The sequence below is a fragment of the Stegodyphus dumicola genome, chromosome X2, assembly GCF_044657685.1.
Source record: "Stegodyphus dumicola isolate Sdum_Otavi_A_Nest chromosome X2, ASM4465768v1".
NCBI lineage: Eukaryota > Metazoa > Arthropoda > Arachnida > Araneae > Eresidae > Stegodyphus > Stegodyphus dumicola.
The window spans coordinates 85,768,216-85,783,876 of NC_140781.1; the positions used below are offsets into that span (position 1 = coordinate 85,768,216).

A 15,661-nucleotide genomic window follows, 5' to 3' on the forward strand; every position below is an offset into this window, starting at 1 on the left:
CTGTATGTATCATTAATAAATTACTTTTTCACTGAATAAGTATTCTGTATGAACATTAATTAAAAACTGAAAATTACAATGTAAATATGAAAAAGAAATGCATGCTCACATGCAATGTATAATCTCACATAAAAGAAACTATTGCTTATTAAATAAGCCATGTTCAAGAAACAATATATGAAAGCAAATGTGTTTTTCGAAAACTGGTATGCAATGAAAAAACAGATCGGTAGCCGATTCATCTTTATAACCTAAAGGGAAAAAAATTGCGTTCAGTACTTGCTTCTTTGGTTAGGGTCACGGTATTATTCAGTTAATATCCTTTATGAGACAGAACAACTTAAGTCTGCAGTAACAGGGAAAACTTTAGTTTATGAACCAATGCCACAAGGTTTCATAGCTTAGAAAAACTTTATTCCTCAAGCATTCAGACTCTCCCACATGGTACAAAATGTATTCTGCAGTTATCAGTACACTTGGAAAACTGCAACATCGAAGAAATGTTGTAGTCTTAAAGCAAACTTCTGAGATCAGTATTACTCATTGTAACTGTCTTAAGAAAAAGCTTATAACTCTAACGAATTTCAGAAAACAGCAAAAAAATTCAATGTATTTATGTAGAGTTCAATGTTATTACTACAAAAAATAAGGTAATGATGTCCTAATCTCTGAATTAAACGTCAATATTAAACTAAATGATCTAAATGGCTTTATAATTAAAAATAATTTACACCACTCTAACAAAATTTTTTGCCTTATTTTATTTGTTATTCATGATACACATTAATATTAGAAAATTGCATTTAATTTACTTCAGTTCCAAATGTAATTTATATCACTCACTCTATAAAAACATGCATTCAAAATTTTAAAAACACATGCATTTTTACAGTACAAAGTCCAAAATCCAGACTTGTTGGGACTTCAGAGCGATTCTGGATTTAGGATTTTTCCAGATTTTAGATCAGTTTAAATCTAGCAAGATGGCATGTAAAAATTAAAAATATGAAAGTGATTTATGAAATAACAAAGCATTTATGATCTAAAGGGTCTCAAAATTTACAAAAAAAAAAAAAAAAAAAAAAAAAAAAGAGGCTTAATATTTGTTTACTTCATTAAACATTTCCTTCAATACAAGTTAAGTTGCTTCTCTTGTGCCAATACTTTCTCTTTAATTCTATAGACGGACATAATTTCTTGTTTAGTTACAAAGTTCCATTTTGTTCAAGTCCTGTAATTGCTATGTCGAGAATACGACTAACTTGTCAATTAAAATTTTTTCGTTTTCAGTAACCACTCTGTCACTTTCTTCACCATCGGTAGCGGCATTTTCTGGATCTGGAACCATACTACAGATTTCGCCATCCATCGATTGACGATTGGAACATTGTCATCACCATGAAAAAAAAAATATATCATCTTCATTCATTAACACTTCTCCACATTTCTTTACAAAATTGGTAAATTTCACGTTTGATTTGCGATATTCGAAAACCTTCAAATTCGCGGCTATCATCTTCATCATCCTCACCATGAAAATCTGTGCATGTGTGGAGCATCTTGCAATGCTCCACACATGCACAGATTTTATGCTAAAATATTTCAAAAATTTTTAAGTCTTGCCATTACGCATGAAATTTAACATGGATTTTAAAAATGCTACTTTATATTTGCATTTCAGCACATACACTATTACATCCATAGGCTGAATGATGGATTCTGCTGCCTGGTTCATCCATATGAGCTTTGATGCCAGTTCCGAGTTTATGTGAATAATAAACTAGTTATTCTTAATTTAAGTAACCTTTTGATCTATGAGTATCATTAACAAAATCTGTTTTTAGCATATGGAAAGAAATTTTTGTTAGATTTTTCAACATTTCTAGCACATTTAACTCACTTTATCTGTAATCCAATGTTGCTTTATGTTGCCAAGTGTAATGTCAACATAAAAGGTTACCAAACTTTTTGCTATTCAGTTACTAATATGAAAAATTATTTAGGCATCACTGCATTACTCAAGTTCTGTGTTGATAAACATGCAGTGACGAAAGCAAAATATAATTATTCCCCAGGTTGGCTTCAGGGATATAAAATATTAATAGTATAAAATCAATGTTTCTGTTTGAGATGCATGTCAAGCAGATACACAGCTACGGAGCAAATTACTGAGCACGCAAATTTATTCTAAAATGATGGTTTCTTGAATAATGAGGTATTTTATTTAGTGTCGAAGTGAAATTAAGAATCGAAACTCTCCATGTTTTATTATGGGAAAAAAATGTGTGTGCATAAAGCATACAAAGCAAATCTTAAGAAAAAGTTGGTGGCTATGAGGTCCGGATTTTGGATCATTCCGGATCTCTGACTTTGTACTGTATATACCTGCTAAGAACTTCAGAAAACCATGTTCAAAAAAGCCTTTGTTGTAAGCATTAAAAACTTGAAAATTTAATATGTAATCAAATTCTGCAAAACAGAAGTAATTGCTTTGAATATTGGATTATAAACAAAATTCTTCTACACACAAATTATGTTTTTAAAGATATTTGAATAAGGTATGCAGATTTAATTAATGGGTTTACAGGGCTGTAATTTAGGCATAAAAGAAATTTAATACATTTAGAACAGTACTCCATTTTAATTTAAAAAAAACTTAATTCAATGAAATAAATGGTTTACACATTGAATATTTCAAATGTTGTATATAGAATGAGTAATAACTAGAAAGAGACATATTAGTTCAATACTGAAATATTACCATAGGCAACAAGATACTTTTTATTCAAGCTCTTAAAATGTATCTGCCATCTACAACATTAAAAACAATACAGAAAAGTATGTTATCAATATCTCCAAACAGATCAGTAACAACTACTGCAGTTCATATAGTAAACAGCTTTCACAGAATGTTCTTAATATTGGACACATTTCACACATTCAGATTAATGTAAAATACATGTAAGGATTACAAAGAAATCTTTACACAACAGTAAATATGACTTAGAAATCATTTACAAAAAGAAAATCACTTCCAGAACTTATGATTTCTTTTAATACTTGGCACAGAAGTGTGATGAAGTACAACGATGCCTTTAAACTCAATGTAATTACATGTATGCTCTTGTGTTTATAAAAATAAAATAAATTTCATCTCAGCTACTTAATTACATGCTCAAATATTGGATAAATTAAAAAAAAAAAAAAAAAAAAAAAAAAAAACATTAAGATAGGCACTTCAGTGTAGATTCCTACATTGAAATGATTCAGAAGTTAACACAAGTCACAGCTACACTAGTGAAAACGAAAAATAAGAAAGATCTAAAATCCAGAATGATTATTTTAATTAAACAAAAACCCACAAGTTTCAGGTCAGAGGTTTTAAATGAAAATAAAACTATATTTTAAGAGCTAACTTTCATAATGGCAAATTAAATTATTTTAGGAAGATTCTGTGCTTTGCATTAAAGATTTCACTAATCAATATATACTTTAGGTTTTAGAAATGAAATGTGACCTCTAAATAAAAGCAAATAAAAACATTATACAATATGCATGTAACTTACAATTGTTGAGTGATCCATCACTTCAAAATAATGACTTAAACACCATTTTATTCAGACTACCAAGTCAAAAGCATCAGAAAGCAACTTCCATTGCAACAAAATCTTAGAAGATGTTTAATACATAATGACAAAATTAGCAAATGCCAATATTTGATCAAAATATACCACTTATCAGTCTTAAAAATTCATTTTTAAAGTACAAGATTTTACTAACATGGCAAGCACCATAAAAGGAAGAAGCATGAAAAATATGACATTTCCTTCAATAAAAACTGAACGAATTCATAAGTGCACATTCTACTTTTCTTACAATATTTAACATCTTACAGATTATTGAAACATATCTACGTTCCATGATTTTCAGATGCAATGCCTGTCACATAAATATATCATTAACTAGCTAAGTAATTACGAACAGAGATGCCAACGATCTGATGCAGATACATCTCTTTAAATAGCCGCAAGACAAATACCATAAATTCCTTTTCACATCAAGTTAAAGATGAAATTAGCTTGCTAAAAAAAACAATTTACTGCATGAAATAATGAACACTTCTAGAACAACACAGATCATATTCAGGTACAAACATAACAAAGAACATCTTCCAATCAATATAGATACAACTACAAATGTATATCAAATATCTAAAAATAAATATTTTAATTTTTACAATAGCTTTCTTTATAAGTTATTTTACATGTACAAGGAATTCATCTGAATACCTATATATCCAAAATAATGTAATAAACATATGAGAAATAACTATAACAAAAAAAATTTTTTTTTAAATTTCACTTATTCATAATCATAATTAACAAGTTAACCTATGGTAATCATTCAGTGCTTGGAATGTCTCAGTTAAATATGAATATTTTAAAAATTAAACTGAATACTGCGAATTCATATAAATATATATATATTTACTGACGTACACAGGAGTTAAAACCAACAAAGGGATTGGAACTTACAATAAATGGAAGGAGACATAACTATCCATTAAATGTCTAAATTAACAAAAATTTGGAATGATCATTCTGGACAAAGTTTCCCCCCTTACATATCCTAAAACTATAATTCAAAAATAAGTCCTTCCATAACTATTTTCAGGGCTTGGCATCTCTGTCAATGAATAGCACTCTTCAGTTTTCTTCCCAATGAAAGGTGACCTTTAGCCCCTACACAAAATTTACACCACAGTTCAGGAACAAAATACTGTATATTCAAAACTTGAGCATAAACACTCAAATTTGAGTAATTATGCCACTATGTTCGATATACAACTGAGGGACTTATTTTCAACCCATGAAGCACACGAGATAAATAGACAAGAGTGCAACAATCCTTTATGCCATTTTTCCAGTACACACATTGCTGAAAAGAATTCAAGAAAAACTACCAACAGAGGTCAAAATTGATCTTGCAACAGTTCACAGAGTTCTTTGGAAACAGAATCTTTGCTGGTCCGAACAGTTAAACGGTACATCTGAAAAATGTAACAGAACTGGTTAAGTGTCAGTTTTAAACCCAGAAGAAATCTACATGCACTGAAATTCTTCTCATTAATATAAATGCAATAATATAGTAAAACATATATAAGCTAAAACAAAATTGAGGTTTCAACACATTTATATAACAAAGTATAAGACCTTGCATAATTAGGTATCACAGAATGTCCACAGAAATTAATATCTAAGTGAAACATATCTGAAGAAAAGGCTATATTATAACACATAGGATCTTATTTCTATAAACAAAACATGGAAATAAGCTTTTACATAAGTTTAAAATTGCTCAGAGTTAGTAGTACATTCAATTTTAAAATGCAAACTCATACTTTTACCACAACAAAATGTTAAAATCGGACTTAGTTTTAAACTCTGCTTAACTCGCATGATGCAGCTTTACATGATCCCATACTTACGATAAAAAATATAAATGACCAGATTCAAAACCACAGTACTGGGTTTTTGAAATCTTAAAATAGGAAATTGGCAAGACAACAAAAAGGATGCTAAGTATACTTGACAGGTAACAAATAATGGAGGGGTTAATTTAGAACATGAAACCAGGTTGCAAATTTAAAATGTTAATTCCAGAGTAAAGATTTACAAAGTTCTGAATTTCCATGGCTCAAATTAGACATCTTGTAAAGAAAATACAATCACAAGCATGCATGCGTTCCAGGAATCTGAACCTAAATCCAATGAAATAATCAGCCTCCATTAAACCACTAGACTGTTAAAAATGGTAGCTTTTAATACGAACCCACACTTTTTCAGATATTCACAGGAAAAACAAATACCAAAATCGCAAAGCCTACTATAATAGTAATGCACACTATTTACAATGAGAAATTACTGCAAAAAGTAAGTTTCTAATTAACACAGAAATGGAGAAACCATTAGCTAGTTTAACAGTAGGCAGATGGAGCACATTTTTCATAAAGAGCTACACCAGCTGGCTAATCAAATACCTCCTGTATTAATCTCTTCATTCCCAGCATATAATATATGATATCCTTGTTTACCTCTGCGGTTCCACCATATATCTGATACACTGAAATGCAACATTTTTACTCGTAACTTTAAATGTGCACAAGTTATGTCAGAATGCTATGATACTTTATTGAATGTAATCGCTTGAATTACCTTTGTTGTTATGAATATTATTTACTATTTTATTCGACATATATGACACCTGCAGCGTGCATTCAGCATTTAGAACAATCCACACAATATGGCTTAAAATTTTATAAATATGGCAATAAGCTATAATAGGTTTGGTTTGGTTTATTAGATTACGGAAAAGCACTCGAGGGCTACCTGCCTTAAGGGAGGACTTTTTAAGGGGAACTGGCTCGTGTACACGTTACACATGGGGAAAACCACAAAAACACCCATGCAGCCAGCCCGTTCGCAGGATTCGAACCTCGGACCGAACTACCAGTGTTCAGTGACGTTACCGCTCGGCCCCTAGTGGGCCCTAAGCTATAATAGGTACTAATATTTTGAAATTTAAATTCTTACTTTAGTTCATTATTGTAAGAAAATACTTTTAATATGTAAATATTATAACAAATGCTGCACATTAAAATATTTACAATTTTTGTTTTAATTGTAAATATTAAGACTTTTGTCTATAGTATAAGAAATAAAATTTAAATAATGTAAGCAATAACCCAGATGTTTCAATACAAAACTGATTTTATGGGAACTGTTTTCGTATGTTAGGGTTAATTACAAAACACACTTGGGCACAGTTATGTTCAATGCTCCAAGATAATGGAAGAAATTCAATTTCTCAACTTCGGGAGTGAAGAGGTTAAGGACTATGACTGAAATAACCATGAGTAGTTATTTAGCAGAAGGCCTCACAATTAGCCATATAAGCCTGAACCTAAATCCAATGACATATAATCAGCCTCCATTAACCACTAGACTGTTAAAAGATCAGATTCATTAGTATTAAAAAAAAAAAAAAAAAAAAAAAAAAACTAACAGTCACACAGCTATAACACCAGCAAGATAGTTCAGCAGTTTCATAGCTGCAGACAGTCAAGGATTCATGTGATCATATTTAAACACTGAAAATAATGCCTTATGGCTGAAGGAATACCTGCAATGAACTTTACACAGGTGAATGATTTATCTGAACAAATGAATCTAATTTCCTCTTAGACCAAAATGATGGCCGATTTCACACAGGCATAAACAGTGTGAAACCTCTTCAAGGCTGCACAATGGAGCTTAACCCCTTCGCGCTGACTGTCACGTATACGTGCCAGCAACGAACGCACTTACCTACTGGCCGACACGCAGGCATGCCAGAGGATTGTTCCATTCTCTACCGACTGTCACGTATTTGTGCCAGTACTTTGGAATGTTTATCAAACTATAATTTCTGCCACAAGATGGCACTGTATGTCCATATGGTTTCAGATACATGTAAATTAGACCTTCTACTCGAAATGAGAGAAGCATGACTCACATACACGTGTTTTTGATTATATAAACAAATGGGGAAATAAATGTTTCCGAATGGCGTGATTTATGACGTCTCTTTAAATCGCACTTTATTCGCACGTGGTAGTTGTTTACTGTAAGTAGAGAAGTTTTATTTGCTCTAAAGCATTGGGTATTTCTGTTTGCAGTTCAGTTTTTAAAAAATAATTAGATCTTCTTAGATGTGAATTCTTTGTTTAACAGTCTAGTGGTTAAAAACAAAGAATTCACATCTAAGAAGATCTAATTATTTTTTAAAAATTATTTTTTAAAATTATTTTTTAAACATTTTTACCTTTGTTTTCATACCGACTTAATAGTCGCAGTACTACGTGTTCAGAAAGAGAAAAGTTAGATACACTTTGGTTATCATTTCCAAGATATGGGAATCCATTTATTAGATATTTTGAGTCAACATCTGCAGTTAACCAGAACTTGATTCCAAATTTGATAAAATTCCAGTTCAAGTCCTTTTGCACAATATATAAGACATGCGTATAAAATTGCTATGAAAACATCATTTCTTCTACTGCTATATTCTATTCATTTTCATGAATCTGTCAATAAGCTTCATCTTCAGTGCACTTCTTTATAGGTTTCAATATCCCTTCATCTATGAAAAGTCTCCAGGCACCTGACAGACTGTTGTCTATAATACTGCATTTACCATGTTGTGTTGGGTCCCGAACTTCCTTCAAAATATTTTACTTTTCTTCCTTTATCATTTGTTCCTAATTGTACGACATTCCAAACTGTCCCATCTTTGCCAACTTCATTATTTCCAACTTTGAATGTTACTGGCGATTTCTTTTCAGATTTTCTTGTGTGTATGCGTCTTTTCTTAGAATTTTTTCTTTTTTATCTGATAAATTATCATTATTGCGATGAGAAGGTCCAGCGATTATTAGGGCACTGCCAGAGTCATTATCACTTTCATTTTCTTCATCTGAATTCGAATTTTCTCCATTAACAGGCAAGTATTTATCCTCGCTACTCAAATCAAAACATTGTCATCATTATCATCAACTTCTGAATCACTTTCAGATAATTGTTGTAAATATTCCAAAGCTTCTTAAAAAGAGTGTTGAACAATTCTACGCGGCATCTTATCCATCCTTATACTAAATATAGAATAAAAGCAGCTTCAAGAAGTCTTTCGAAATATTTGTTGTAATTTTCCACTGCATTTAAACACAGTTCGTGTTACAAACCTTGACTGAAAACCACACTGGTGTTGTTGTACTGGGACTGCACCAGGAAACCAACCTTTCCTGGTGCAGTCCATTTTAGGAATTAGAGTCAGATATATTTTACATTTATTTCCGAGAAAATGCATCTGTTTTTCATTATTTAGACATAAACATTTCTTATGGGTCAAAGTGACCCACTTCACGGTTTTGGTATAAGTGTTAACAATCTGAAACTTATTTATGTTATGCTGTTTCAAATTCGGTAAGTTACTGTTTACCTTAAATTATTAAAAAGTCATGAAAGGAATTTGTTTTTCAATCAATACTTTATGCATGGTGACAAACATCTGTTTGGGTCAAATTGACCCGCTCCACAGTTCTGGTGTTAAAGGAAATCCAGTACCTGCCCACTGTGCATGCATCCCTCCCTCATGCATCCTGTTACAGATGGTTTGGCAGGAGATAGATGCCCCTATTGACAATGAAAGGTACATTTGAATATTATTTGCCATGGTGACCCCATGATACATTCGCCAAATTTGCCCATCAGTGCAATCTGCCGTGCACCTGGTGATCTCCTGCTCCTTTGTTGTGTATTCTCAGATGGTCCTGTGTCAATTGTGCCACACATCGCTGAATTGTATTTATGTCTCGTTCAACACAACTTGCAATTGCTCACATCAACAAACTGAGCTCATGCAGTTCTAGGACTCGTTCTCTTGCCTCACACAATAACTGCTGGTATTAAACTCTGATGTATTGAGACATTTTTTACCCTTGTTCAAAAGTTCCTTTACAGCAATCTGTCACTGACAGCATATACAGAGCAAGCCAACAAATGGCTTTTATAGCTAGTATATGTATCATGTGGCCAGATGCGCACACTAATTTAATCATTTGCATATATCTTAGACATCTACCAATCTTGTTATTTTCACATTGTTAGCATGCATTCTTTCATGGTGTTTTAGTTACACTTAGATGAGTGTAAACCAAACCAATCTCTAAACTAAAACCCAAATGAATACTTGAGTTATACTTGAAGTAAGAGGTGTTCCAATATGCACAAGATCAAATTAAATATAGATGCCACAAAAATTTGCTGAATTTTTCAAGGTGTTTGACTGCCCACACAAGTGAGCTATTGTGTTATCAGGTGTGCCTAATGCAGAACTAAATCAGTAAAGATTATATGATGCCGAGCCTCATACACAGCCCATTTAAGGATGATACTGTTATATGCTTTTTAGGTTATACACAAAGATTAATCTCTAAGGAATAAATTCAAGATTTTTGTTTTTGTGCTTGACACAGTGAATGTTCTAGCATTTAAATGACATCATACGAGGGCCTACGCATCATACTTTACCTATTCCCTTTATTTTTAATACCTTTCTTATTTTCAGTAAAGATGCTAGCTGTATTTTATTTCAGAATTATCATTTATTTCTGTAAATATGTATCTGGAAAATATTCCTGGACATAAACTGCATCGATAGCTATGAAAAACCTAAAACAGTTTTTTCACTATACACACTGTTTATCAAATTTCTTCACTGGAAAAAGAATCAACCAAAAAATCGAGAGGACAACAGCTATCAGATGTGTATAATAAAATGGTTCACGCATTAGATAACTCTGTCTCTCTTATATGAATCAATACAGACAGTTTATGAGGTCTTGGAAAACAGAGGATTCTAGAAATTTAGATATAAAGAAATTAAAAACAAAATTTTAACTTTTCAGAATTGCATGAAATATGGCAAATGCATCAAGATCTATTAAAATATTAATGAAACATAGCACACTGAATAAAGCTATTCTACTGGGCTAATGTCAATGAGCATAAGAATATTTTAAATGCTTACCTGAACAGAGCATGTGTAACAAAAATGCTTGTAATAAAAAAGTAGTATTCAGCTAATGTAACCAAATACAAGGAATAAAAATATGCACAGCAGAAAATTATGTGTATCCTAAGGTTACAGAAAACTCAAACTCAGAGCACAGGCATATAGTAGGAAATCCTGGCAATAAGTGGTTGGAGAGTATCGATATGTTTCACTATCTTTATACTTCGTATTTACTTCTAATCTTGCCTCTAACATTAACCTAGGTTATTGTTACTCTTAAAAGCCCTTATTTACAACATTAATTGCTCCAAATCTTATGAACAGTGACACTACAAGTGCTTGATAAGTACTAGAGTTCAGAATATAAATTTTTATTTTTACCATTCTTTGAAACATTACAAAAATTGCAGTTTGAATTTTTCATTTTTCATAGATTAAGTTAAAATATCACAGATTCTTAAAGTACACGTTAATTTTAAGGGACTGAACTCCAATACATTTTATATTACCTCATTTAGTAGCCCAACACATTATGCACATCTTACTTGCATAATTTATCAATTATCATAATTTTGTATGTAACATGAATATTCAGCTTTACTCAAAAATCACCATTATCTACAGACTTTGGAATATACAGATGGCATCAGAAAAATGTATAGACACTTTAACACATGGTATCTGCATGCTGTTTTGAAGCTGAATTGAATTACCTTTATAACTAGTGTTTAACATACTTAGAACTCTGAAGTGACGTATGATACCACATCAAAATCGCCATGGGAGATCTTGGTGGATGTCATGAAGCACAGGACATCAGTTATTCTAGAGGTCTTTCCTCAAGAAATTACAATGGCATGTAAACCTCCACAGATATGCTGACCAACATTTTTAAGCTATTGCTCAACACTCTGCTGTGTATCTACCTGCTAATGGCTATGTATTTAGCTTTGAATACCCTAAACAATTGTACAGATACAGGTGCAAGAAGATTACACTAAACCTATGGTATGCATGATTAAATAAACCTATAATCAAGTTTGATATTTGCATATAAAGAATTTTTTCATTAAGGTATGTATATATTTTTCTGATGAATGCTGTACTAGCCATGAAAAGAGCAGTACCACAGAAATTCATTATTTTCATTTTGCATTAGTCTCATTTTGCAAACTGCCACTCCAGGAAACAAAAGTATTTAAAAATCTTTACATAACAAATAACTTTAAATTATTACCTGTGCCTGTCTATTTGGTTCTAATCTTAAAAGGCATCCAACTTGAATTTTACTAGTGTGAATAATTCCAGCACATACAAAGTTCTCCGGGTTTGGATCAATACCTTCCAGCAGCATAATACCAAAACCATTTAACTAAAAACATATCAAAAATTAGAACAAGCAGTATTTTCTGCATTACAGTTCTTACAGATAGGAAAAGTTAAAATTTTTTCAGACACTATTATAAATAAGCAAGGAAATACTTTGAGCTGAAAAATAATTCTGAACTAGCATAACATTATTCTGTGCATGACATAAAATTTGTTGCTTTGATATATTTAAAAAATTGTTGATTGAAACACAGCAAGTTCAATGTAAGAATCATTAGTACTAAAAATAGCTAATAAAAGTTCTGTTCACACTGGTTCTAAGAATCACACTGCAGCTTAGCCTGGGAAACTAGTTTTGGATAGAAACAAAACACATGACATGATAAAATATCATGAAGAATTTAAAAGAACCTGATAGAAGAACATTAACAAAAGAAAAATTTAAGAAATCATTTTTATAAAGAAAAATATCCATAATGTGGAGCTTGCATATTTTAAATGTGTACTATTTCAACATAAAAATATTACCTTTTAGGGTGTAATGTAAAAATATTGAAATATCATACCATAATGTAAAAGTTAATACCCAATTTTTTAAATACACTTAATAAGTGGACTACACTTTTTAAAAACTATACATCTTCATTCAAAAAGGGGTTTACAAAAAATGAAAAAGCATTCAAAATTTTATCTAATCAATACTTAAAAGTGAAAAAATTTGGGAAACACCCCTTCACCTAATCAAAAGGATCTAGACATCTCAAAAATGATATTTAAGTTATAATTTCCATTTTTAATTTTTTAAAAATGCCTTAACTTTTTTTAGCTCATGAAGTTAACATTTTACTAGTTTTGTTCATTTACTTGTCCATCAGCTTAGTTGCACATTTTCTGTCTAGAATAGCAGTTTAATACTAGCCAAGATGCTAATGAAATATTTATGAATTATACAGACAAGGGATTTAATCTACCTAATAATATTAACATCATAATTTTCTAATTGTGAAGGGTATGAATAGCTGTAGTCGCCTGGAAGAAAATATCAAACTACTTAGAGACCCAAAGAAATACTAAACGGAAATTTTTCAACTAAAAGAGCCACATTTTTTGCCTGTTCTTAAATTTTGTGTACAACAGCTACATGAATAATAAAGTAGGAATTGCATAACTAATGTTAAAATTAATCAGTGAGATAAGCAATTATTAGAGATCATTAATCAATGAAGATCATTAAAAAAGGAATGGCTATATTCAACATTACAATGGCAATTTCTTTCTCCAATATAAAAATAACGTAACTGCTTGAACTATCTGAATGCTCAGCCTCGAATAATAAAGTGATAAGATCATTAAATGTAAAGTGGATTATATATCGAGCACTAAAACTATACGCATATATTAAGCATAACTAGTTTACAAAATGTAGCCTTTGAATTTTCAGAAGATTCGATTAAACATTCAAAGTCTGAATTCCATACTCTCCAAATCAACATTAACACATACTCAGTTCTGTCAGACAGCCTATCTGTTTAATAAACTAGAATACAGAACATTCGGTTCTGTAAAAGATTTTGCAAATTGCTTATTTACATCACCAGAGGAAATTCAAATGTCAATACTTTAGTATTAGAATCACTTTCACAATTGAATAAACTGAAACAATGCTTTTTGTAACAGAAATGGCTTATTTCATTCTTTTTCCATACTTGCTAACCTATGACACTCAAAAATTGGGAGATTTTCTTAAGAAATCAGGAGATTTTTCACAAGGTTAAAAAGACTTTAAATGATGAAAATATAGTTTTTAATAATTAATTAACTATAAATAGTAACTAATTCTTAAATGCAAGCAATACAAAAATACCTTACACATAAAAAACACTTTTATTACTTGCATCATTTAAGGGAGGGAACACTTTAATCAGTTTTCGTACAACTGTTATAAACAGTGGCAGATTTTGCTTTCTTTAAGAAACTTCATAATTTTGTTCATAGCAGTTGCCACGTAGGCCTGCTTTTGCTAATAAATGTTTTTCTAATGTGTCATCACTAATATTAGATCTAAATTTAGTCCTCGTTTCCCCAACATTGAAAATCCTCTCACACTCTGCATTACTATGGTAAACTGTCAAGATGGACAACATAATTCTAGACAGTTCACTATATTTTAAAATTCCATCAGCATCTTTCAGTTTTCCAATTAAACTCCACTGGGTGTCAATCCTACCTGATTTTATAACTTCATCCAAGTTTTCTAACTGTAAACTGCTGTTATGCAACTGTTGGAACTGTTTCAATTTTTCCCTTCCTTTTAGAACTCCTTTCAAGATAATAATAAATATGAACAATGTGTTCATCCACATTTATTGGTAAAGAAGCTGCCCCCTTTACAGCTGCTAAATTTAAGAGGTGACAGGTGCACCTCATAATCTGCAAATCTGAATTTTCCTTTCTCAAAATGCCTTCAACACCAGTCTTCAAGCCTACCAATACTGGTGCATTATCGGTACCAAGGGCTAAGCAATTATCCAGAGAGACTGCATTTTCTTTTAAAGTTTTAATAATTAGCTGTGCTATATTAAAGCCTGTCAAATGTCCTTCTAAAGTGGGGACAGAAAGTAAACTGCACTCAATTTCTGAAGACTCTGGATTAAAAAAAGAAACAATTGGATACAGTTTTGAATCGGTATTATTGCTTCCATCCATAGAGAGGCAGAACGGAGCTGTTTTAATGCAATCAATAACTGAAGATTTATTTTTCAAATCGATTTCTTTAACAATTGCACCTGCTTTGGTTCTTGCACTTGAGTATTTCTTAGCGATTTCACTATTGGGAAACATTTTTCTAAATAAAGCTGCAGTGTGATCTGAAGCATTCAGTGGCAGGTTGTGCTCCAGTAAAAAGGCAGAGAACAGACATTCTGCATTAATAACTTCTTGGTCCTTTGTTTCCAAAGAAAAATTAAATTTTTCGTTTTTTCAAAATAACTCATGTTGTCCTTGTGTTTTTTGTGTACACACGTTTGAGAATATCCGCTCTTCCACCACGTGAAATCGAAAAATCGCAACGACAGGCGGTACGTATCGCAAATTTATTACATTTCCTTGAGGAAATAATGGAAGGAAAGTCAACTGTGTACGATTTTTGAAACTTAAACGAGTATTTCACCTTCCTCGTAGACATAATAAAAGATAATAATTTCTAAAACTATTTCCTGAAGGCACGTGTACTTGCACAACTCAGGACAAAATGACTGAAATAACTAAAGAACATCCAAATAACAGCTTGCTTTGTCCTCATTGGCTAATATATGACAGATGACACGCAGTGGAGCACGATGCCTTTTGGAAAACTGGAGAACGACGTTTCTGGATACGTATATGCTCTCACTCACAAATCAGAAGTTATCTAATTCGCAAGGTTTCGTTTTAGATATAATCTAGAGAAAATTCAATTGCTTTCAGACGTCCAAAATCACTTTTTTTTTGTTCATATAACAAAGTATTAAGCCAAGTTCCATAAAAATTGTGAGAAATTTTAAGAATAAAAAAAGTCGGGAGAAACATATTGTAAATCAGGTTGACGGGAGAGCGGTCGAAAATCGGGAGAGTTGGCAACTCTGTTTTTCATACTGAAAGTTTGAACAGATCAAGGAAATCATACTTGCTCTAAATGAGAGTTAACATTTAGAGATCAAAATACACTACCTCTCCTCATCTG

General features: G+C 31.5%; 1 protein-coding gene across 2 annotated transcripts in view; it reads right to left on the reverse strand.

Moving 5' to 3' along the window:
* Nucleotides 1-743: 743 nt before the first annotated feature.
* Nucleotides 744-15,661, reverse strand: part of AP-2alpha (adaptor protein complex 2, subunit alpha) — a 95,484-nt gene continuing 80,566 nt past the window's right edge. For both annotated transcript variants that reach the window (XM_085809264.1, XM_085809263.1), the window contains exons 24-25: nucleotides 11,849-11,983; nucleotides 744-5,050 (exon numbers count right to left, since the gene is read on the reverse strand). In XM_085809264.1, the coding sequence (XP_085665390.1) occupies nucleotides 4,973-5,050; nucleotides 11,849-11,983 (213 nt within the window). In that variant the 3' untranslated portion in view covers nucleotides 744-4,972. The remainder of the gene's footprint in view (nucleotides 5,051-11,848; nucleotides 11,984-15,661) is intronic.